This window comes from Physeter macrocephalus, chromosome 17 (genome assembly GCF_002837175.3).
Source record: "Physeter macrocephalus isolate SW-GA chromosome 17, ASM283717v5, whole genome shotgun sequence".
In the NCBI taxonomy this organism is placed as follows: Eukaryota; Metazoa; Chordata; class Mammalia; order Artiodactyla; family Physeteridae; genus Physeter; species Physeter macrocephalus.
This window is the reverse complement of record NC_041230.1, coordinates 7,300,266-7,326,772: the sequence shown is the minus strand read 5'-3', so window position 1 is coordinate 7,326,772 and position 26,507 is coordinate 7,300,266. Positions and strand designations below refer to the sequence as shown.

The following is a 26,507-nucleotide window of genomic DNA, read 5'->3' as shown; positions in this document are numbered from 1 at the left end:
TCAGGGATTTGTGGGAGGGGAAGAAATTGTTTTCATTTTATTTCTGCCCCACTTCACTGGTTTCAGTGAAAACAAATAGTTTTATAAAATTTATTTCCAGTACTGATCATTACAATAATTCAGAAACAGCACTGATACCAGAGCAATTTTTTCCTTTTAATAACTTTTCCATTATCCCACTCGAAAAAGAGTTCAAAGATTACTAAAATAAATCAATATTATGAAACCCAGTATTTTACCAACATTTTCCTTAAAGAAAAAAAAAGTGTATCTCCAAAAATAACTTCATGATGCTAGACTAGGATGGGGAGAGAGGAAAATTTACTCAAGTCTCAACAGTATGAAGTGTCTGATGTACATTAAATTGTAAGCCATGATTAATGGCCTTCCCACATTCATATGGTTTCTTCCCAGAATGAATTCTCTGATGGTGTGAGAAGCTTGAATGATAGCTAAAGGTCTTTCCACATTCCTTACATTCAAAGGGCTTCTCACCAGTATGAATTCTCTGATGTTGAATAAGGTGTGAATGAAGTCTAAAGGCCTTACCACATATCATACATTCATGAGGTTTCTCACCAGTGTGAATTCTCTGATGTCTTTTGAGGTGTGAGCACTGCCTAAAAGTCTTCCCACATTCCTTACACTCATAGGGTTTCTCACCAGTATGAATCCTCCGATGTAGAGTAAGTTGTAAGCCATCACAAAAGGCCTTCCCACATTCACTACATTCATAAGGTTTTTTGCCAGAATGAATTTTCTGATGGTGAGAGAAGCTTGAGTGGTAGCTAAAGGCCTTTCCACATTCTCTACATTCATAGGGTTTCTCACCAGTGTGAATTCTCTGGTGTATTGTAAGGTGTGATCGATGTCTGAAAGTCTTTCCACATTCTTTACATTCATAGGGTTTCTCACCAGTATGGAGTCGCAGATGTTCAGTAAGTTGAAAGCCACGAATAAAAGCCTTCCCACATTGCTTACATTCATAGGGTTTTTCACCAGTATGAAGTCTCTGATGTTGAGTAAGCTGTGATCGCTGCCTAAATGCCCTCCCACATTCCTTACATTCATGAGGTTTCTCACCAGTGTGAATTCTCTGATGTAGAATAAGTTCTGAGCCATAATTAAAGGCCTTTCCACATTCTTTACATTCATAGGTTTTCTCATGAGTATGAAGTCTCTGATGTATGGTAGGGGATGACTGATGCCTGAAAGTCTTTCCACATTCTTTATATTCAAAGGGTTTCTCATGAGTATAGAGGTGCAGATGTTCAGTAAGTTGAAAGCCACAAATAAAAGCCTTCCCACATTGCTTATATTCATAGGGTTTTTCACCAGTATGAAGTCTCTGATGTTGAGTAAATTGTGATAGCTGCATAAAGGCCTTCCCACATTCCTTACATTCATTGGGTTTCTCACCAGTGTGAATTCTCTGATGTAGAATAAGTTCTGAGCCATAATAAAAGGCCTTGCCACATTCTTTACATTCATAGTGTTTTTCACCTTTATGAATTCTCGAATGTTGTTTAAGTTGTGAGCAATGAATACAGGCCTTCCAACATTCCTTACATTCACTGCACTTGTTACTATTTTGAATTCTCTGTTGTTTAGTAAGGTATGATGTATCAACAGTTTCTGCACATACCTTACATTCAGAAAGTTTTTCTTTAGAATGAGTTTTGTGATGACTAAAGAATAAATGGTAACTGAAGTTATTTCTACATTCTTTACATTCAAAGATTTTCTGTCTATTATAAAATTCCTGAGTGAACAAAATATGTTGGCTAAAAATAGGCATGTGTTCATGGTTGATAATAAACTGACTGAAATAGCCTTTCTGTTTTCCCTGTTGTCTCTCAAACTGACTTTTGCATGCCCAAATATCTCTGAAAATGGATTTCTCAGGACTATGGCTTTTAAATGGTTCCATGATAGCCCATTGGGATGATTCTGTCTCATAAATGTTTCTTTTTGGAGATAACTTCTTGGACTCACACTTGGACACCAAGTCTGAAAGATAAGAAACACATTTTAATTGCTAGTTTTGTGTTACAAGAGAACTGAAATATCTCTGGTAGAAAAGAGAGAGAATTGAAAATAATTCACGTAAGAAATGAAAGGCTTGGGGAGCTCTTAAATACCATCATGCAATTGAATGAAAATAGAGTAAGGAGAATGCAAAGAAATGAAAGCTCATGAAAGAAAAGTGAGGGAGTTAATTAACAAGTCAAGTCAGTGGTTCTGAAATTTTGATACACTTCAGAATCACCTTGGGAATTTGTTGCAATTATGGATGTTTACAAAACATTCTAGATCACCTGAATCAGAGTCTACGAGAGTCTGTATATCTTAACACTCTCCACCAGGCCAAAGGATTATGTGATATCTGCTAGTTGTCCCCAAACATCTATTATTCACCTTTTGTACACTGATTGAACCCTTGGTTTTTAGTTGAGAACAGGCTGCCCAATATAAACATTGCACTTCCCAGGACCCTTTGTAGCAGAATATGCCATGTAACTGGATTCTGCCTAAAGAAATGCAGAAGTATTATGTAGTAGCTTCTGATAACTTTTTTGTTTTAATTTTTTAAAATTTTTATTTATTTATTTTTGGCTGCCTTGGTCTTCATTGCTGCCATGGGCTTTCTCTAGTTGTGGTGAGCGGGGGCTACTCTTTGTTGCAGTGCACAGACTTCTCATTTCGGTGGCTTCTCTTGTTGCAGAGCACAGGCTCTAGGTGCATGGGCTTCAGTAGTTGTGGAATGCAGGCTCAGCAGTTGTGGCTCGCAGGCTCTAGAGCGCAAGCTCAGTAGTTGTGGTGCATGGGCTTAGCTGCTCTGCGGCATGTGGGATCTTCCCAGACCAGGGATCGAACCTGTGTTCCCTGCATTGGCAGGTGGATTCTTAACCATTGCACCACCAGGGAAGTCCTGAGAACTTTCTTTAGAGTCAGCTTGCCCACACCCTATATCCGTTATTCTTCTGATTCCTCAGCAAAGCCAGATGCAAAGTGCATTTGATGTAATGTCTGTCACAGATGATTTTGCAGAACAGAGTTGCCACTCCAGCCTGGACTTTAATGAAAGAGAAAATTAACCCTCTATATAGTTTAAATTACAATTATTTGAGGGTCTCTGTCACATACAGCCAAACCTATATCCAAACTAATACAGCCTTCCATTGAACTGTTTGAGACCAACAGCTACATAAAGCATTCTATGCTAATGCAATTTATTTTTCCATTTTCCTAATGATGATCATTTGGGTTGTTTCCAGTTGTTGGCTATTATGGTTAGTACTGCTATCAACATCCATGCACATTTCTTTTGGTGGAAACAGGACTCCTTTCTGCTACATGTGAAATTACTGCATCAGATGATATGGATTTGTTCAGCTTCAGTTGACACTATGCAACAGTTTTCTAATATACAATTCCATCAAACTCTAAAAGAGTTCCTGTTCTTCATATCCTCAGCAACACTTGTTATTGTCAATCTTCTTTTAAGCATCCTGGCAGATGTGTTGTGATACTGGATTGTGGTTTAATTTGTAATTTTGCAGGCTGAATACTTTGCCGTATGTTTATTGGCCAACTGGATATCTTCTTTAATAAATTGCCTATGCAGGTGTTTTGTCCATTTTTATTAATTTTGGGGGCAATAAAATACATATAAAATCCACCATTTTAACCATTTTGAAGCATACAATTCAGTAACTTATAGTACATTTCCACTGTTGTGCAACCATCCGATCTCTAATTCCAGAATATTTTCATCATGCCAGAAAGAAACCTCACATCCATGATCATGTTCTATTCTCCTCCCCGCCCCACCCCCAGCAACCACCAATCTGCTTTATGTCTCTGAATTTGTTGAGAAATTTCATAAACACGAAATCATACAATATGTGCCCTTTTGTGTCTGTTCTCACTCAGTATGTTTTCAAGGTTCAGTGATGCTGTAGCATGTATCAGTACTTCATTTCTTTTTATGCCTGAGTTATATTTTATTGTACAGATAACCATATTTTGTTTATCCATTCTCCAGTTGAGGGACATTTGGGTAGTTTCTGGGTTGTATTTTTCTTTTTGATTTGTAGGAATTCTTAATTTATTCTGGATATAACCAACTACATAATGTAAGTATCATTTCCCACTCTGGGGCTGGCCCTTTTGCTCCCTTAATACTATGTTTTGATAAACAGAAATTCTTAGTTTTAAGATAGTCTAATCCCAAGTTCATAAAAATATACTCATATAATCTTCCAGAAGCTTTTACTATTTTACATTTCATATTTAGATCTCTAATCCACCTAGTGTGAGGTAGAAATCAAGATTCTTATTTTTCAATAGATATTAGCACCACTTACTGAAAAGACCATCCTTTCCCTGACTCTGTGTTATATCAAATGACTTTGTATGTTAGTCATTTGCTCTGTAATCCACTCCAATAAATATTTCAACTCCCATAGCTCGGTTGAAACATTTCTAGCTAAAGTAACTAACAAAATTACTTTACCAAAATCAGTGCTCAAATGCCAGTCAACACTCTATTTGACTCATTAGTAGCATCTGACACAACTGATCAATCCTTTTGCTTCCTGTATACCATATTCTCCTGGTTATCCTCCTACTTCTCTACTTATATTCAGTTCCCCTTAATGAACTCTCCTCTACTTCCTGACCTCTAAATGTTGGAATGTCCCAGAACTCAGGCTCTGGCCAGCCCTCAATCTACACTCTTTCCCTTAATAGCAGTCTGGCTTAAATACCAATAATATAATGCTAAGTCTTAAATTTATACCTCTAAAAATTTTTTTAATTATGATAAAATACACATAACATAAAATTTACTATCTTACCCACTTTTAAGTGTTTAGGGCAGTAGTGTTAAGTATGTGCACACTGTTGTGCAACCAATCTCCAGAACTTTTTCACCTTGCAGAACTGAAACTCTGTACCCATTAATAACTCCCCATTCTTCCCTCTTCCAGTTCCTGGCAACCACCATTCTACTTTCTGTTTCTATGGATTTGACTACTCTAGATACCTCATATCACTGGAGTAATACAGTATTTGTTGTTGTTGTTCTGAATGTGACTGACTTATTTCACTTAGCATAACGTCCTCAAGGTTCATTCATGTTGCAGCATGTTTCAGGATTACACACACACACACACACACACACACACACACACACACACACACACGACCACCACACCACATTTTGTTTCTCCATTTGTTTCTTGATGAAACCTAGATTGCTTCCACCTTTTGGCTACTGTATGTAATGCTGCTAAGAATATGTGTGTACAAGCATCTGTTTAAGTTTAAGTTGGTGCTTTTAGTATATAACCAGAAGTGGAATTGCTGGATCATATGGTAATTCTATTTATAATTTTTTGAGGAACCACCATGCTCTTTTCCCACAGTGGCTGAACCATGTTACACTCCCACCAACACAAGGGTTTCAATTTCTCCCCTGCCTCCCCAATACTTGTTATACTTGTTTTTTGACTGTAGCCATCCTAATGGGTGTGAGGTGATATTTCACTGTGGTTTGGATTTGCATTTCCCCAGTGGCTAGTGATGTTGAGCATAGTTTCATGTGTTTGCTGGTCATTTGCATATCTTTTTTGAAGAAATATCTATTCAAATCCTTTTCTCATTTTTAAAATTGAGTTGTTTGGTTTTTTGTTTTTGGTAGTTCTTTATATATTCTGGGTATTAACCCCTTATCAGATATGTGACTTACAAATATTTTTTCCTATTCCGTAGGTTGCATTTTCACTTTATTGTGTCCTTTGATGTCTATACTTCTAGCTTTTATCTTACCCCTAAGCTCCATATTTATCATCTAATTGCCTAGTTGAAATCTTCATGTAAATATGTAATACGTACCTCAACCATAACATGTCCAAAGAGAACTTTCAAATCCCTTTTTTAGATTCATTCATATTCCAGCTTAACCCATCTCAGTAAACGCAACCATCTTTTACCAATAGGTTAAGCCAAAAGCCTAGTTTTTTTCTTCTTACTCAACTTACAGTCTATTAGCAAGCATGGTCAACTTGTTCTTTAATATATATATAATGACATAATCATTTGTCACCACCACTTCTATCACAGTCTAAGCTACCATTGTTATACTACTGCAGTAACTCTCAAATTGGTCACCTGCTCTCTTTCTTGTTCCACTAAACACATCATATCTTAGTGACAACACATAACTTTTGCTCTCAAATGCCTCTAATAGTTTCCCATCACATTTAGGAAAAAAAGATTCTTATAATGCTCTGTAAGGTCCTATATCCCCTGGGCTCTCTCTACCCCTCTTACCAAAACGTGTAGGATGCAACTAAAGCCACATTTAGAGGAAAATCTTTGGCCTTAAATGCAAATAGAAAAAAGAAATTCTTAAAGTGAATCATCTAAACATCGATTTCAAGAAGTTAGAAGAAGAATAGCAAACTGAGACCTCAGAAAGTAGAATAAAGTAAAAAACAAAGATAGGCAGAATAAATAAACCAGAAACAAATATATAATAAGATTTCTGGCAAGACTGGTCAAGAAAAATAGACTACCTTACAGATTAAATGTTAATTACAAAGAAAAAAATTACAATGGAGTAACCTGGCAAACACCACCCAAACCAAGTGATCAAAGGTAACAACACTAATAATGGGACAGAATGATATTATGTGCCTCCTTAAATAATATACTGAGAAAGATAGGTCACCAATGCAATAATCCTGCCAAAAATGTATAGCCTGAATTTAATCTGGAAGAACCAACAAACATACTCTAATTGAAGGACATTCTACAAAAGTGGCCAGTATTCTTCAAAAATATCAGCCATAAAATCCAAAGAAAGGCTGAGGAACTTTTCAGATTAAAGTAAAGAGAAATGTAATGTGAGATCCTGAATCAGGTGAAAAGGACAATATTTGGATAATTAGTGGAATATAATACAGACAATAAATGAGACAATAGATTTGGATAAATGTAAAATTTCCTGAATTTATGAAATGTAAGAGAATATCCTTGCTCTTAGGAAAGATAACTATTTAGGGTAAAGAGACTTAAATGAAATAATAAGGAAAATATGGCAAAAATATTACCAGCTGGTGAATCTAGGTGAACAGCATATGGGAGATTTTTTTGGGTTATTTTGCACCTCTTCCATAAGTTTAAAATTAATTCAAAATAAATTTTTATTTCATAAAAGAGAGAAAAGGTACAAATAGCCAATCTTAGGAATGAAAAGGGAAATATCATTACAAACAAAAATACATCCCCTTATAGAGTTACATTCTACTGGGATAACATCTAATAAATGATTAGTAAATGAATTAGTAAGTCAGATGGAAAAAAATGCTATAGAAAAATAAAGAGGAAAAGAGATACAAAGTTATAATTGAAGGTTTGAGATATGTGGCAACAATTTTCCTCCAAAAAGACTGGAGACTAAAGGTATCAGCTTTACCTCCTGAGAGGCTGGAAACTAAAGGTCAGCCACATGGGTAGCCAACAAGGAGCCCCAATAAAAATTCTGGACACTAAGGCTCAGGTGAGTTTCTCTATTTGGCAACATGCCCAAATGCATATTGTTACACATAGTTGATGGGAAAAGTTAGCACTGACAATGACTCCACTGGGAGAGGACAATGGATAGCTCCACACTTGGCACTCTCCTAGGCTCTGCCCTATGTACTTCTTCCCCTGGCTAATTTTAATCTGTACCCTTTTGCTGTAATAAACTGTAACTGTGAGAATGATAGCTTTCAATGAGTTCTATGAGTCCTTTTAGTGAATTATTAAATGTAAGGGTGGTCTCAGAAACGCTTGAAATTGCAATTGATGTCAGAAGTGAGGGAAGACTCCTGTAGACAGGTCCCTCTAATTTTCACATGAGACCATAATAAAATCAAATTATAAAAGAAAGACAACAAGAAAATCTCCAAACACCTCCAAATAACACACTTCTAAAATAATCTATGGGTGAAATTAAAAGTCTCAAAGAAAAAATTTCTTTGAAGGATTATAAGGACATGTATATCCTTTATATACATGGATATATATATATATAATTATATATAATCCATCATAATGATAATAAGAACACCACATATAACTTTACACTCATAACTTTAACAACTTAGAAGAAATGTACCAATTCCTTGAAAATCACAAACTACCAAAACTCAGCCAAGATGAAATAGGTAATCTGAATAGTCCTATAACTATTATAGAAATAGAATTTATAATTTAAAAGAGATCCTGAAAAAGAAATATCCAGGTCCAGATGGTTTCACTGGTGAATTTTGCCAAACATTCACATCAATTTCTTCCATGAAAGGATGAAAAGGGAACACTTCCCAACTTACTTTATGAGGCCATTATTATTCTTATACCAAAAGCAGGCAAAGGCAGCATGCACACGCACACGTGCGCGTGCGCACGCGCCGCACCCCCCCACACACACACAAAGAGAAAACTACAGGCCAGTATCTCCCATGAACTTAGATGAAAAAATCCTGAATTAAATTTTACCAATCAAATCCAGAAGTGAATAAAAGGAAAAATATATCATGACTAAGTGGAATTTTTACAGGTATGAAAGGCTGATTCTGCATTCAAAAATCAATGTAATCCATCATACCAACAACTAAGAAGAAAAATCACATGATCATATTAACATTCATTAAAAAAAACCCTCAGGGCATTAAAAAGAGAGGGGACCTTCCTCAACCTCATAAATAGCATATACAAAAAAACCTACTGCTAACATCATACTTAATGGCAAAAGACAATACCCCTGAATGCTTTCCCTCTAAAATTAAGAAAAGAGGCAAGGATGTCCACTATTACCACTCTTATCCAACACAGAACATATTTCTAGCCAACAAAAAGGCAAGAAAAAGAAAGGGCATAGATTGGAAAAAAAAAAAAAAGACTACTTGCAGATTATGATTGTCTACAAGAATGAATCTACAAGGAAAAATTAGTACTAGTTAGTATTAGTACTAACCAGTACTAATAAGTGCATTCAGTAACGTCATAGAATACAAGATTAACATACAAAATTGGCCAAATTTCTGTACACTGACAATGACCAAATAGAAACCAAAATAAAAATGCAATACCACTTACAAATGCTCCAAGATTTAAAAAAAGAAATACTTAGGTAAAAAATTAACAAAACATGTACAGATAATATTTGTTGAAAATTATAAAATGCTAATAAAAGAAATCAAAGGAAAAAAACTTGGAGAAATGCTGTGTTCATGGATTGGAAGACTCAACAGAGTAAACATGTTAATTCTCTAATTTCATCAATAGTTTTAAAATAATTCCTATTTAAATCTCAGCAAGTTTTTTTGTACATAGAGACAAACTTATTCTAAAATTTATATGCAAAGAAAAAGGCCCCAGGGATAGCCAAAATTTTTTTTTGGAAAATAATATAGTGGGAAGAATCACTCTTTCCAATATTAAGGCTTACTATATAACTGCTGTAATCAAAAGTATGGTACTAGCAGAGGAATAGTTACAAAGATCAATGGTACAGAACATAGATCTCAGGAATGGAGCCACACAAATGTGCTCAACTAATTTCTGATAACGGTGAAAAAGCAACTCAACGGAGGAGGGATAACTTGTTGAAAAAAATGGTGATGGAGAATTAGACATCCATAGGCAAAAAGTTAAACCTTGACCTGAAGTCTCACATCTTCTACAAAAAGGTACTCAAAATGGATTACAGATTTAAATAGAAAATGTAAAACTATAAAAGTTCTAGAAAAAAACATAGGAGAAAATCTTTAGGACCTAGGACTAGGTGGTGTTCTTAGACTTAACACCAAAAACCAAAAACAAACAAAACAACAACAAAATGCCCTAACAATTCATAAGATTTAAAAAATGAATAAAGGCTAGACTTCATCAAAATTAAACTTTTCTCTGCAAAAGACCCTGTTAAAAGGATGAAAACACAAATTATAGACTTGGAGAAATTATTTCTTTAAGTCACATATCCAACAAAGGCCTATCTATTGGGTTGGCCAAAAAGTTTCTTAGGTTTTGTTTTGTTTTGTTTTGTTTTGTTTTGTTTGCGTTACGCGGGCCTCTCACTGTTGTGGCCTCTCCGTTGCGGAGCACAGGCTCCGGACGCACAGGCTCAGCAGCCATGGTCCACAGGCCCAGCCGCTCCGTGGCATGTGGGATCTTCCCGGACCGGGGCACGAACCCATGTCCCCTGCATCGGCAGGCGGACTCTCAACCACTGCACCACCAGGGAAGCCCCCTTAGGTTTTTAAGTAAAAATAAAAGACACAGTTTTCATTTTCACCAAGAACTTTATTGAACAACATATTCACCATTTTGTTCCACTACCTTCTGCTTAATCTTTTTGAGCAAAGAACTGTTCCAGGTGCCTTTTACAGTCTTCCAGGAATTGAAATTTTTTCCATTAATGGAATTTTGTAAAGACTGAAATCAATAGAAATCCGAAGGTGCAATGTCTGGTGAATACGGTGGATGAATCAGAACTTCCCAGCCAAGCTGTAACAGTTTTTGCCTGGTCATCAAAGAAACATGCAGTCTTGCGTTATCCTGATGAAAGATTATACATTTTCTGTTGACTAATTCCAGACGGTTTTCATTGAGTGATGCTTTCAGTTGGTCTAATTGGGAGCAGCACTTGTTGGAATTAATCGTCTGGTTTTCCGGAAGGAGCTCATAATAGAGGACTCCCTTCCAATCCCACCATATACACAGCATCACCTTTTTGGATAAAGACCGGCCTTTGGTGGTTCACTCCACTTGCCCCATGATCTCTTCCATTCCACATTATTGTACAGTATATATTTTCCATTGCCCGACACAATTTGTTTGAAAAACAGAACGCTTTCATTACCTTTAAGTAGAGAATTGCATGCGGAAATACGGTCAAGAAGGTTTTTTTCGCTTAACTTATGTGGGACCCAAACATCAAAGTGATTAACATACCTAGCTGGTGCAAATGATTTTCAACGCTTGAATTGGATATTTTGAGTATGTCGGCTATCTCCCACGTGGTGTAACGTTGATTGCTCTCAATTAATGTCTCGATTTGATTGCTATCAATTTCAACTGATCTACCCGACTGTGGAGCATCATCCAGTGTGAAATCTCCAGCACGAAACTTGGCAAACCACTTTTGTCACGTTCAATCAGTCACAGCACCTTCTCTATACACTGCACAAACCTTTTTTTGCATTTCAGTTGTGTTTTTACTTTTCTGAAAATAATAAGGCATAATATACCAAAAATGTTGCTTCTTTTCTTCCATCTTCAGTATCAAAATGGCTACACAAAAATTCACCAATTTTGATTTTTTTAAAAAATGTACTCTGATATGACAGGTATCATAATACAATCTAACAAAATTGTTTCGAATGAAGTTAAAGACAACTAAGCGCACTAGAACCGTCTTACAGAAAAAACCGAACTGTTTGGCCAACCCAAAAGAATACATAAAGAACTTTGAAAACTCAACAGCAAAAACACTCAAACAATCAAATAATAAAATGGGCAAAAGACATGAACAGACATTCACTGAAGAGGATACACAGATGGCAAATAAACATGATTTTCTATTAAGGAAATTCAAATAAAAACTATAATGAAATATCATTACCCACCTATCAGAATGGCTAAAATGAAAAACTGATAACACCAAGTGCTGACTAGGGTTCAGTGAAATGCATCATTCATACTGCTAGTGTTTGGCAGTTCCTTTCAAAACTAAAAATGAGCTTACCTTACGACCCAGCAATTGCATACTTGAGCTTTATCCCAGACTTATTTTCAAGTACAAACTTCTACATGAATGTAAGGAACATATATATATATATATATATATATATATATATATGTTTACATATGTGTGTATATATATATTCCTTACATTCATGTTATACATACATATATATATGTATATATATATATATATGATATAAGAAAAAAGCCAATCTCAAAAGGATACATACTGCAGGGTTCCATTTATGTAACTTCATGAAATAACATAGTTACATAGATGTAGAATAGATTAATGGTTACCAAGAGTTAGGAATAAGGGAGAAAGGGATGGGTGTAGCTATAAAGAGATAATAGGAGGGAGTCTTGTGGTAATGGTACTATCTATTTTGATTGTTGTAGTGGTGATACAAGGCTATATATGATAAAACTACATAGAGCTATACATACGCACAGAAACACATATACAAATAAGTGTGTATATAAGTAGTGAAATCTGAGTAACTTCTATGGATTATACCAATGTCAATTTTTCAGTATGATATTGTACTATAGTTGTGTACGATGTTAACACTGAGAGAGGCTGGAGGAAGGGTACATGGAACTTCCCTGTACATTTCTTTGCAACCTCCTGTGAATCTATAACTATTTCAAGGTAAAAAACTTTTAAAAAGAAATCACCACACCATATATGCAAAAGGAAAGGCCTGGCCAGGTATCAAAAATTAGTCAAAAAAATAACATCTTACATGAAAGCAAAACATTTAGGAAAGTATCATTTTTCCATGTTTCACCTCTGTATTAGTTTCTCAGAGTCAACGTAACAGTGTACCACAAACTAGGTGGCTTAAAACAACAGAAATATACTCTTTTCATAGCTCTGGAGTACTATGAGTTACAGACATCATCAAAGACCTCTAATTCAGCGGTCCAAACTTTTTGGCACCAGAGACCGGTTTTGTGGAAGACAATTTTTCCCCGGGGGCAGTGGGGGATGGTTCAGGCAGTAATGCAAGCGATGGGGAGAGGCAGATGAAGCTTCGCTCACTCTCCCGCTGCTCACCTCCTGCTGTGCGGCCCGGTTCCTAACAGGCCGTGGACCAGTACCGGTCCATCAAAAGATGCAATCAACAGAGCTCAACCCCCGCAGCCCAGGGGTTGGGGACCCCTACTCTAACTTGTGGAATGAACCTGCTCTTGGCCTTCAGGACCCTATACTTTCCTAGGGTCCTACTCCTTCCTTTCTAATCATCGCTCTACCATCTCCATCTCCTCAATGTAGTCATTTGCTTTAATTTTCACAATTTCTAATCAATTAATTTTTCCTAAATATTTTATTAGAAAATATATTCATATGTTCTCGATCCACTACTAGATTAAAAATGTCTTTATAACATTTAAAAAATATATAAAAAGCAAAAAAATGTATAAAAAAAGCAAAGCAACTTGTATGAATTTTTTTTAAATTAATACTCTGTTGATTGCATCTTTTGATGAACAGAAGTTTTTTAAGTTTGAGGTACTGCCATTTGTCTATTTTTGCTGTGCCTTGGTATCATAGCCCAGAAATTACTGCCAAATCCAATGTCATGAAGTTTTTCCCCTACATTTTCTTCTAGGCGTCTTACAGTTTTGGGTCTTAGATTTAGTTCTTTGATACACTTTGAATTAATTTTTGTATATGGCATAAAGAATTTTATTCCTTTGCATGTGGGTATCCAGTTTCCCCAACACCATTTGTTAAGAGTACAGTCCTTTCCCCCATAGAATGGTCTTGGCACGCTTATCTAAAATCATTTTGTCATATATCTAAGGGTTTATTTCTAGACTCTCTATTCTATTCCACTCATCTATATGTCTGTCTTTATGCCAGTACCACATTGTTTGACTACTGTAACACTGCAATAAGTTTTGAAATCAGATTTTCCGTAATTATTCTGTCTAATACAACCTTACATTAACCTTATAGCCTTAATATAACCAACATTCTTACCAGTTGGCCTACTCCTCACAACAACTTTCTGCTTCCTGATTATAGCTCACTCACCTGGGAACTGTTCTCCTATCACTTCCCTCATAACCATCCAGGGCTCCTTCCCTTGCTCCAATGAGGAGATCACAGCTGGCTTAGAAATAGAAAGTCCTGGTTATAAGAAAAGAAATGGAGATGAGGTGGAAATGAAAGTATTCAAATACTGTGTTTCAGAATTTATTTTAAAAAACCTATAGGACAAGATGCTACTCGATAAGGTCTAGAGAAGAAAGAAAAGTCAAATTCTCATATACAGGTAAACTCAGGATGATAAGAAACAAAACAAACAAATAGATGGTAAAATGCTATTTAAGTTATATAAGCTTTCACTCCTTATTTTCCTTTGAGGAAAAAAAGGAGTTTCCTGAAATACTTATTCTCAGATACTTTTCCATGTTAAATGTAAAGTTCTTAGAATGTAACTTCCAAATGCAAATTGTTTACATTTATTGCAGTAAATAGAATAGTGTTCATCTGAGCTGTAAATGTAAATGACATTGCTTGACTCAGTCCATTACTACACTAATTGGGAAGGCTAAAGAGCTTTGCACCCAGGACCCATGTGCTTAGTTTTATCTACGCTAGTGCATCTGCACATTTAGCACAGTGCAAGTGAAACAAAAGACAAAGCCTGGTTTCTTTGACTATGTTATGCTTTAATGGTACAGAATTTCAATTCTGCTCCTTAATTTTCAAGGAAGAAAGTCAATTATAAGAAAGGACCAGAGTAAGATGTGAGGATAGAGAAAATGAAGGTGCAACTCCACTTGGCTGTGCTCATTTCTACACAAAGAGAAAATTCATCTAGTTATTTGAAAGGTAGCCCTAAAATTCATAGTGGAGAAAGCAGAAATTCTAAGAAACAGATTCTGAATTATTAGAGACAGATAACTTTACCCAGTGAAACCAAGTTGCTATAGTTCTCCAACATCACATCTTTGTACAAATTCCTCTGTGCAGGGTTCAGGCATTCCCATTCCTCCTGAGAGACATCTATAGCCACATCTTTGAACATCACCAACCCCTAAAATGACAAATCACAGTACTGTTTTTGAAATTATAAGAAACATTTTTCAAAAGGAAGAAGCACTGATAAAAGAAGGCACTGCAGGAATGGGATGGTACAGTGAGTATATAGGCTAAGGCTGGAAGCTTCTATGGGTCAAAAATAAATTTAGTGAGACTAAAGCAGAGTGCCCACATACTCTTAATTCAATTTCTGCACACACATCCTCTAGCATAGGGTGGAAAACTTCTGTTAATCACTCATCTAGAAACTTAGAAAATAAATAGAGGTTCCCAACTAAGTTAAATAGTTGTAAATTTTTCCAAAATTTCTTATAAAAATCTCCATCTTCAGAAAAAGGACCTGATGATTTTTCTTCCTCATTATGACTAAGCATTTTTACTTTTAATGCAAATTCTTTAGTAAACACCCAGTGCAGACTATAGTTTCCAAAGATGGACAGAGCACATCTTCCTTTCATAACCTTTATATGCCCCACTCACTAGCAGGCCAGTAGCAGCTTTGGACCCTGCAGCGAACCATGTCAGGAACTGGTCCCATCCACCAGCATGCCGACACCAGATCTGGGACCCTCAGCCCCACAACCACCCACTCCAGAACCTGGCTCCACCCACCAGTGGGCCCCACTGCCAGCAGTCTCATGATCCAGCTCTGACAACCAGTGCCCATCAGCCTCTGCATAAGACAGGGCCTGGCAGACAACTGGACCAGAAGCCAGCCACACCTACCAGACTGCCCACAGGAGTCAGCCCACCACAACAGAAGGACCCACGCAGCCAGAATATGGGGCACCCCTAGACTATATAGCTCTAGTGCCCAGAGGGGAGAGCGCTGCTGAGACACAGAGGACGTCTCCTACAAAAGGCCACTTCTCCAAGGTTGGGAAAGGTAACCAATCTATCAGAAACACAGAAAAAAAAACAGCCAACTGGGCAAAATGAGGTGACAGAGAAACATCTTCCAAATGAAGGAACAAGATGAAACCCCAGAAGAACAACTAAGTGAAGTAGAGATAGGCAATCTACCCTATAGAGAGTTCAAGGTAACGATTGTAAAGATGTTCAAAGAATTCAGAAGAAGATTGGATAAACAGAGTGATAAGCAATAAGTTACGTACAAGGGAACTTCCATAAGGCTATCAGCTGACTTTTCAGCAGAAACTCTGCAGTCCAGAAGGGAGTGGCATGATATATTTAAAGTGAGGAAAGGAAAAAACCTAACCAAGAGTACTCTACCTGGCAAGGCTTTCATTCAGTTTGATGGAGAGATCAAAAGCTTTACAAACAAACAAAAGCTAAGAGTTCGGCACCACCAAACCAGCTTTACAAAAAATGTTTCTCTAAGTGAAAAAGAAAAGGCCACAACTAGAAACATGAAAATTACAGAAGGAAAAATCTCACCTGTAAAGGCAAATATACAGTAAAGGTAGTAAATTAGCCATGAAGCTGGTAGGAAGGTTAAAAGACAAAAGTAGTAAAATCATCTATATCTGCATTAAGTAGTTAAGGAATATATATACAAAACAAAAAGATGTAAAATATGATAAAAACAGGAAAAGTTGGGGGAGGGTGTAAAACATGCAGAGTTGCTAAAATGCATTTGAACTTGAGAGATCAGTAACCTAAAATAATGAGAGAAAGAGAGAGAGAGATGGAGGAAGAAAGAAAGACTGCTATGTACAGTGTGGGGAATATAGTAGATAACTCTGTAATATTCTTCTATGGTGACATACCGTAACTAGACTTATCATGGTAATCATTTTGAAATGTATAAAAATACGAAGTCACTATGTTGTGTAACAGAAGCTAACATAGTGTTGTAGGTCAGTTATACTTCAAAAACAAACAAACAAATTCATAGAGAAAGAGATCAGATTTGCAGTTAACAGAGGCAGGGGGTGGGGAGGGGGATTGGATAAAGGTGGTTAAAAGATACAAACTTCCAGTTATAAGATAAATAAGTACTAGGGATGTAATGTACAACATGATAAATATAATTAACACTGCTGAACGTTATTTATGAAAGTTGTTAAGAGAGTAAATCCTAAAAGGTCCCACAAGAAAAATAATTTTTTTCTATTTCTTTATTTTTGTATCTACATGAGATGAAGGATTTTACTAACTTTACTGTGATAATCATTTCATGATGCATGTATGTCAAATCATTATGCTGTACACCTTAAACAGTGCTGTATGTAAATTATATCTCAATAAAACTGGAAGAAAAAAATGCTGAAAGAAAGCTGTCAGGCTATAATTCTATTTCCAATTAAAATCCCTCAAAATGAAGATGAAATAAAGCTTGGAGTTTTATTTTTGTTGCTGTTGGTTTGTTTTTTTGAGAGTAACAAACCTGTGCTACAAAAAATGTTAAAGGAGGTTTTTCAGGTGGAAAAAATTTATACTAGGTAAAAACTTCTATCCACAGAGAAATGAAGAGTGCCAGAAATGATAAAATCGGAGGTAAATAAGAAAGATATTGTTTTCATCTCATAATTTCTTTAAAAGATAATTGACCATTTAAAGAAAAAAAAACTGGGAGTTCCCTGGTTGCCTAGTGGTTAGGATTCTGGGTTTTCACTGTCATGGCCCAGGTTCAATCCCTGGTCAGGGAACTGAGATCCTATAAGCTGCGTGGCACACCACACACCCCCCAAAAAAAGGAAGAAAGAAAAAAGAGCATGTGTGGTTTAAAAGTATTTAGAAATAAAATATATGATAACAGTAGTAAAAAAAGATGGGAAGGGGAAATGGAAATATCCAGTTTTAAGATTTTTGAGTTATGTATGAAGTTGTGTAAAATTATTGGAAGATCTAGTAAGATTTTTTTGTTTTTAATATCACATTGGAAACCTTAGAACAACCCCCAAAACAATAAACAAAACAAAACAAAACAAAAATGGTACAGCTAATAATCCTGTAATGGAGATAAATGGAATACTAAAAAATAAAGGATTAGTCCAAGAGAAGGCAGGAAAATAGGAAAAAAAAGGAAGAAAGGATAGATGATAAGATGATAGATTAAAACATAATCATTACATTTAATTTACATGGTCTATCTAGAAGTCAGCAAAATTTTTCTGAATAGGGTCAGGTAGTAAATATTTTAGGCTCTGTGGATCACATATAGTCCCTATAACACATTCTTTTTTCTTTACTTATTTATAACCCTTCTGAAATGCAAAACTATTCTTAGGTTGAGGGCCATAGGAAAACAGGCTGTGGGCTGGATTTGGCCAGCATGCCATAGTTTGCTAAACCCTGTGTAAATACTTGAAGGCAGCGACTGTCAGACTGGGTAAAAAAGTAGAACCAAAGTATATGCTGTTATATGAGATACACTTAAAATAGGCTAAAATAAAAGGATGGAAAAAAGATATGCCATGAAGAAAACTGTAAAAGAAAGCTGAATCAGTTATGTTAATAAAGAGAACAGAATTCAAGACAAAGAATATTACCAAAAGGAACATTTCATGATCAAGGAGTCAATTGGTCAAGAGGATATAGTAATCCTAAATATGTATGTACCTAATAACACAGCTTCAAAATACCATAAAGCAAAAATTGACAGAACTGTAACAGATCCACCATTGTATCTGGAAATTTCAACTGTCCTCTCTCAGTAATTGATAGACCAAGTGACAAAAAAAAATTAGTAAAGATATAGAAGAGTTGATCACCACTACAAACATTTGACCTAACTGATAAACACTCTACCCAACAGTATAATACCCTTTTTGTTTAATTGCACATGGAGCATTCACCAAATTGTCCACATTTTGGGCCATAAGACAAATCTCAATAAATTTAAAAGGATAGAAATTACAGAGTATGTTCCTTGACCACCAAAGAATTAAATTAAAAATGAACTATCAGAAATATCTGAAAAAGTCCCCAAATATTTGGAAGTTAAAGAGCACCCTTCTAAATAACCCATGGGTGAAAGAAGAAAGGGAATTTTAAGCTAGAAAAATAAGAGAAAATTAAATCTAAAATATACAGAACAAATGAAAGAATAAATAAGATCAGTAATCAGTGAAGCAGCAAGGGCAAACTAGAGAGAAAAACCAGTAAAACTAAAAGCTGGTTCTTTGAAAAGACCAATAAAATTGACAAGCTGCTAGTATACTGATCAAGAAAAGAAGACATAAATTATCAATATCAGGAATTTAACAGTGTGCATTACTGTAGATCTGACAGGCATTAAAATGATAATAAGGGAATATTATGAACAACTTTATGCCAATAAATTTGACATCTAAGTTGAAATAAACTAATTCCCTGAAAAGCACAAATTACTAAACTAATTCAAGAAAAAAAAAACCCAAAGCCCTTTATCTATTAAAGAAATTAAAGTCTTCCCATGAAGAAAACTCTAAACTCAGATGGTGTATTCGTTTTCTACTGATGCTGCACATGCCACCACAAATGCAGTAGCTTAAAAAACAAATTTAGATCTGTTGGTTAGAAGTCCAACAAGGGTTTTACTAGACTAAATCAAGGTGTTGGCAGGGCTGTACACCTTTCTGGCAGATCTAGGAAAGAGTCCATTTCCTCACCTTTTCTAGCTTCTAGAGGTTACTTACGTTCCTTGGCTCATGGCCCCCTTCCTCCATCTTCAAAGGCAGTAATGTTGCATTTTTTTAACCGAAGTATGCATATTCCGTACTCACATCCTCTTTTGACCCTGACTCTTCAGATAACCCAAGATAATCTCCCCATCTCAAAAGCATTAATTTGGGGGACTTCCCTGGTGGCACAGTGGTTAAGAATCTGCCTGCCAGATTCAATTCGGGACACAGGTTCAATCCCTGGTCCAGGAAGATCCCACATGCCGCGGAGCAACTAAGCCCATGCGCCACAACTACTGAGCCTGCACTCTAGAGCCCGCATGCCACAACTACTGAGCCCACAGGCCACAAGCCTGTGTGCTTAGAGCCCGTGTGCTTAGAGCCCGTGCTCTGCAACAAGAGAAGCCACCGCAGTGAGAAGCCACCGCAGTGAGAAGCCTGTGTGCCGCAACGAAGAGCAGCCACCACTCGCTTGCTGCAACTAGAGAAAGCCTGCGTGCAGTAACAGACCCAACACAGCCAAAAATAAATAGATAAATAAATAAATTTATTTTTTAAAAAGCATTAATTTAATCATATGTGCAAAGTCTCTTTTGCCACATAAGGTAACCTATTCACAGGCTCTAGGATTAGCATGTAGACAGTTTTTTTTTTGAGGGGGGCTCATTATTCTGCCTACCACAGATGCTTTTTGCTGGTGAATTCTATCAGACAATTAAAGAATAAATAATACTAATTCTATTTTTAAAACTCTTTCAGAAAATAGAGGAGGATGCAAATCCTGACTTATTTTATAAATAAAGGAGGAATAAAGACATTTTCACATAAAGAAAGCTGAGAGGATTTGTCACCAGAAGATACAAACTACAGGAAATGCTAAGGAAATGTCTTCAGGCCAAAAAGAAATGATACCAAACAGAAATTCAGATCTCAAGAAGAGAGAGCAATTGAAAATGGTATATATGTGAATAAATAAAATGTATTGGCAAAGAATCAAATAAAGTATTTTTTTCAAGAGTCTATTGAATTTCCTTTGTTTCTGTGGATTTTCCCCTTTTTGTTTTGTGTATTTGTGCTTTCTCCCTTTCATTCATGATTCAAAAGTTAGTGATTTAACTTATTGATTTATCTTATTAGTTGTAATTTTTTCCTGTTTTGTAACACATGTAATTTTTATCTTTATAAATCCCTTCCAGATTTCTTTCTACTTATTTTTAACTTACATATTTTCATTATTTTTTGTTAGAATCTATGACTTTTCCCTTAGAGTCCTGCTTTAACTAAATTCCATGGGTTCCAATATGTAGTGCTATCACTGACATGAGAAATTTTTCACTTTTTAGATTATATTTCTTCTTTGATTCAGCAGTTACTAAGACAGATTTTATAAACTGCTGGTAAGAATAACAATTTTTCTGATTCTGTAATTAAATTCTAGTTGTATTTCACTGTGTTCAGAGAATATTGTCTATCATTTGTACTTTTGGGGCTTTACTACAGCCTAATATTTTGTCATTTTTTTTCTGAATGGTCCATGGATACTTAAAAAATCCATATCCACTACTATTAGCATTTAATGTATATGAGTAAGATAGATTTGATGGAGTATGTGATTTAGTACTTCAATATCCTTAACTAAATTTTGTCCACTTGTCTTGACTTTGACTAAGAGGGTTAACTAATGTCCCCTACTGCTGGCAAGTACCTATTTCTTCTTCTATCTGCTTTTCTATTTGTTTTAGGAAAGTCGCTGCTGTAATATTTTATATGTAGGTAACTCATAACTATTTTAGTTTCACTTTGAAATTTACACCTTAGAATTATGTAGTGTCCTTCTTTGCCATGTTCTTTTAAAAATATATGTATTTATTTATTTATTTTCAACTGTGTCAGGTGTTAGTTGCAGCATGTGGGATCTTTCCTTGCAGCATATGGGCTCCGGAGCGCATGGGCTCTGTAGTTGTGGTGCGCAGGCTCCAGAGAGCATGGGCTCTGTAGTTGCAGCACACAGGCTCTCTAGTTGTGGCGTGGGCTTAGTTGCCCCACAGCATGTGGGATCTTAGTTCCCCAACCAGGGATGGAACCCACATCCCCTGCATTGGAAGGCGGATTCTTAACTACTGGACCACCAGGGAAGTCCCTCTTTGCCATGTTTAATGGTGTGATGTGGCCTGAAGTTTAGTATGCTTTCCTTTAGTTTCCATCTGCCGGGTATAATCTGTCCATCCTTTTATTAAACTTTCTGAATCACTGAATCACTTAAGCGTCCGATGCAGAGAGTTGAATTTTTCTTTGTGACTCAATCTGAAAGACTTTTTCTCTTAATAGGTATGTTAAAACTCATATCCAGGGACTTCCCTGGTGGTGCAGTGGTTAAGAATCCGCCTGCCAATGAAGGGGACATGGGTTCGAGCCCTGGTCTGGGAAGATCCCACATGCCACGGAGCAACTAAGCCCATGAGCCACAACTACTAAGCCTGCGCTCTAGAGCCCATGCTCCACAACAAGAGAAGCCACTGCAGTGAGAAGCCCGCACACTGCAACGAAGAGTAGTGCTGCTTGCTGCAACTAGAGAAAGCCTGCGCGCAGCAACAAAGACCCAACGCACCCAAAAATTAAAATTAAAACAAAACAAACAAAAAGAACTCATATACAGTTATTGATTGATAAGACATATATTTGCTCTTTTGTCTTAGTTTTACCATAAAATTATTTTGTTCATTACATATACATAGTCATCCCTTGGTGTCCACAGGGGATGGGTTCCAGGACCCCCGCAGACACCAAAAGCTGCAGATGCTCAAGTCCCGTGTAAAATGGCATAGTATTTGCGTATAACCTACACACATCCTCCCACATGCTTTAATTCATCTCTAGATTACTTATAATACCTAATATAATGTAAATGCTATGTAAATAGTTGCTTGCACGAAGCAAATTCAAGTTTTGCTTTATGGAACTTTGTGGAATTTTTTTTCCTGAATATTTTCAATCTACAGTTGGTTGAATCCATAGATGTGGAACCCACAGATATGGAGAGTTGACCATATATATATATATATAATGTATATATACACATATGTATGCACATACATATATTTGTGTGTCTTAAGTCTTGTACTATATAAGCTGATTATTTACTTTCTGTCTCTTTCATTACAAGTCAAGTTCCACAAGGAATGATTTGTATGTGTCTGATTTTTACCCCCCACTGATTTATTCCTAGTTACCTAAAAGAATGCCTATCACATAGTAGGTATTCAATAAATATTTGTTAAATCAGTTCATCAAACCAAAGTTCTGACAAGAGAAACATCAATATTTCCCTCAAAAGGATATTATTTCTGTTCTTTCCTTATTCTGGCAGAAGACTCAGCATATGGGAAATAAGTAATGATTTATTGAATGAGTATATAAACTGGTTAGAGAGATGAGCAAAAAAGGAAGATCCTATATTTTTGGTACAATCACTACTCACTCACTGGCAAGTTACTGTGTGATATTCAGTTAGGTAACAATATCAGGATGAAGAATGCAAATATTCACATGACCTATAGGAAAAAAAGAGGACTACTTCAATGAGGAACAAGAAAACAACAACTTACATGGGCCATGGCTTTTTTTTTAGAATTCAATGTATTTATTAGTTGTCTTCTTAGTTCCACTTTAGAAGAAATTCACAGTCCAAAGAAAGTGTTGCTGAATGAGAGGGGTTTAAAAATAAACAAAAAACAAAAACAAACATGAGATGATTTTGCCTCTGAGCTCCCAATGTGCTAACTTAGAATGACATTTCCCCCACTTCACGTCTCCTACTCACAGACCCCATACACATAAAAGATCAGAGAAAAGATGAACAAATCCCAACCTTACTCAAAGCAAGGAGAGAATCCAGCTATGGATTCAAGAAAGACTGGGCCCAGGCTCTTTAGCAGGAGGGATCTAGAGAGGCAAATCAGTGTCCCAACACTATGATAAAATCGGCCCAACTGGCCTGCTCAGACCTACCCTGACCAGATTCTCACTGAATTAAGAGGAAAAAGAAAAGGAAATGGACCTTATGAAAAGGTCAGGAAAAGAGAAAATGACTCAAAAGATGTAACAGATCTTTGGTTATATCTAACATTCCTGTGTAACAGGAACTTCAAAAATAGACACTAAAGCAACACTGAAAAAGAAGAAATAGAACAAAGATGTCCGGAGCAAAATAAATACTTGAGTCTTTAGTTTGAAGTACTGGTGAGAATTTAAAAAAACCACATCCTGGAAAATCTTCTGAAATTTATCCCTAAATACAGGCAAAAAAGACCTAAATATCTTTTAATAAGGAATTACAAAACAATGTGTATTGTGTTCTAATCTTTGGGAAAAAATACTCATGAACATAAGCATATAGGTATGTACATAAGGAGGGTGAAAACATTTGCAATAAAATGTTCAGAGTGGTTGAAGAATTATAGATAACTTTTACTTTAAATGAAGTAATATAACAAAGGAATTTTGAAGGTTAATGTGAAAATTTCAGGTAAGATGCAGCACCTAATCATCTTAGACACTGTTTTTAGATGTGCAACAGTGCTATTCTTTCCTCCAATTCGAGGTGTTTCTAAAGGGAATGGCAGAAGTAGTGAGGTAGAGAAAAATTATGAGATACTAGGCTTTTCTGGAAGCTCAAACTTTGTGTGACCTTGAGTGTGATGTGAAGTAGATGTTGTCTGTGACCATGAAGACTACGTTTCTCTGATTCTTGGTGATGTGTGTGAGCTCTTCAGATAACTGTGGAGGACACCGACTAAGTGGGCATACGGTTAGTTGTTTGTTGTTTCCTTTCTTTTTTTTTTTTTTTTTTTTTACTATATAAGTCACTTTGAGGTTGTGTGATGAAGACAAACACGGGGAGGGATGGTGGGATTATGCGACTTTGGCTTTATGACGTGTTTATGAATCTATAGGTGACTACTGGAATGTCTGCCTAACTGCCTGATTACGGTGAGCCTGGGTTTAAAGGTTTGTGTAAATGTGCTTTTCTTTTATGTAAGTAAATGGGGCTTACACAAATAGTCACCCGCAATCATGATCATAAACACATACAAACTCCATTTACACATATGGCCAATGCACAAAATTACAACGGTCACAAAAGCACGAATCCAGTTGCTGTCACAACAAACAGCCAAATACCCTTAGTCATGAGACTAATTTCCGTCACGCACGCACAGACTAATCTACTCTCCCTAGGTCTGCTCCCGCACTAAGAGGCCTAACACTCCAGACACTCCTCTTGCCCGGTCCTGGGGCTACAGGATTCCTCACCTTCAGCATCCTCAGGAGGAGCTCTGGTCCAAGTTCTGATTGGACTTCCCGGCGAAGCCGCCGCCGAGCCCTGCCTACTCTACCCGTAAGGGGAAGCCCTCAACTGCCTCTGCGGCCGACCATTCAACCGACGTTCTGACCGGAAGTAGCTTTGGAAAGCCGTGTCCTCTGGGAAACTTAGTCCTAGAGGAAGGAGCCCGGGAGGCTAACGAGGTAGGTCTTCCGCCCGACTTCCGGCCGCACCTGCGCTGTTTCACTCGGGCGTGGAGTGACGCCACAACCACCCAGTTTGCGTGGCTCACACCCGGGTTTGGGGGATCTGTATTTGGAACCTCAGATTTCTCTGAGGACGGATTTCAAGCCTGACACGGTGGCTGTCCCCACCCTCCCAATGTGCACGTTCGCGGGCAGCTGGCTTAAGAGAACTGTTGTCTGGTGCGGAGAGATCCAGCCTCTGGATGGTTCTCTCCGCGGTTGCGATGCGAGATGTATTTTCTATGAGTCCGTTACGTACGCGGGGGTGCGTCTCATCGAGAGCCAGATGATTATGTGACACCGACTGTGAGGGTGTCATGCGTGAGGAAATCTGTATGTGAAAGTGGATGTGCTACATATTCGTGTAGGTTCAAGCAGTGAGCTCGGCCACGTGCAGTGATTGTGAGGTGGCATAATGTGACGTGACTTACCTGTGAGTGCTGCTTTGAGACCGTGTGATTGATTACGCATTCTGTGGAAGGCTGTCTGTGCTGGGTCCACCTATGACTACCAGGAGGGTTTGGGTGTGGCGAGTGTCCGCAGGTGAATTTCACCAGCAAAGGGAGGAAGCTGGTCTGTTGGAACTAGGAGGGACCCAGTGGATGAATCACAGATCCCTGGGGCAGGCGAGCTGGTCCTGAGCCGTTCGTGTGGCCGGTGGGGGTGGGGGGGGGGGAGGTGTGAGGTGACATTGTGTGTCTAAGTGTGTGTGACAGGCTGGAATTAATCCAGAGGGGGTGGAAACTAGTACGATTATCTGCGATAAGGGACAAATCTATGGTAAAGATTTTTAATCTTGTTGAGGCCAGAAGCTCCATCTCTTAAGTGTGAGGAAATATAGTATCTGTGAGAACATGTGGTTGTGTTTCTGTGTCTGATTCTCTGTTATGTATATTAGATGGTTTCCACTTGAGCCTATCACTGGGAGAGGCTGTTGAGTGAAATATATGAAGTTATGTGAAAGTGGTTTGTGACTGTACCCAAGTCTCTGCATATGGCAGTAAAAGGGCTGGTGATTATAACGTTGTGACTTTGATGTTTTGAGTATGATTGAGTGGGAGGTCATGCAAGAGATTTGGTAAAGGTGTTTTTGTGTGTGTTAGAATGCAACTTATGCAAGTTAAGATCTGGATGGAAGACAGTGTGTGGTTGTGATCTCAATTTAGAAACTGTGAGAGACTGCAATATTATGTGTGTGAGATTGAGTATGAGGTGATACCTACTCTGAACCTCACTTATCTCTAAAAAGATAATAATGGCTAAGCTTCCTGAAGCATCAGAGTTACTTGAAAATTTAAATTTCCAACGGAAATTCTTTTAAACCTAAGAAGAATTAAAACATAACTTTAAAAATATGAAATAATTTATTGTGATGAAGCATGCAAAATGACCATGAAAGGTTTTTCGGTTGGTTGGTTTTTTAATTTCTGTTACGTGGTTACTGGGAGTATGGTTGATATTCTTTGGTGGAAGTGAAATAGATGGGAAGTCTACTAAATTCTTAACTTGAT

The 26,507-nt window shown here is 37.0% G+C and overlaps 2 protein-coding genes across 2 annotated transcripts in view; both read right to left on the bottom strand.

Moving 5' to 3' along the window:
* The window catches only part of LOC102977105 (zinc finger protein 529), a 134,531-nt gene extending 111,460 nt beyond the window's left edge, over nucleotides 1–23,071 (bottom strand). Inside the window, exon 1 of the mRNA XM_055079120.1 lies at nucleotides 23,034–23,071. The gene's annotated coding sequence lies outside the window, so the exon portion shown is untranslated. The remainder of the gene's footprint in view (nucleotides 1–23,033) is intronic.
* Nucleotides 1–23,122, bottom strand: LOC102973414 (zinc finger protein 461). The gene is made up of 4 exons (XM_024132494.3): nucleotides 23,034–23,122; nucleotides 14,729–14,855; nucleotides 13,847–13,942; nucleotides 1–2,010 (listed from the first exon to the last, which is right to left on the bottom strand). Exons 1-4 carry the CDS (start codon nucleotides 23,040–23,042, stop codon nucleotides 326–328), a joined length of 1,917 nt encoding a protein of 638 aa, XP_023988262.1. The 5' UTR covers nucleotides 23,043–23,122; the 3' UTR covers nucleotides 1–325.
* Nucleotides 23,123–26,507: the final 3,385 nt, after the last annotated feature.

Coding starts and splice junctions, on each gene's coding strand:
- LOC102973414 (XM_024132494.3), bottom strand. Junction 13,943..14,728: donor TAGCAACTTGGTTTCACTGG/GTAAAGTTATCT, acceptor TCTTATAACCAG/GACTTTCTATTTCTAAGCCA. Junction 2,011..13,846: donor GATAGGAGAACAGTTCCCAG/GTGAGTGAGCTA, acceptor CTTATCTTTCAG/ACTTGGTGTCCAAGTGTGAG.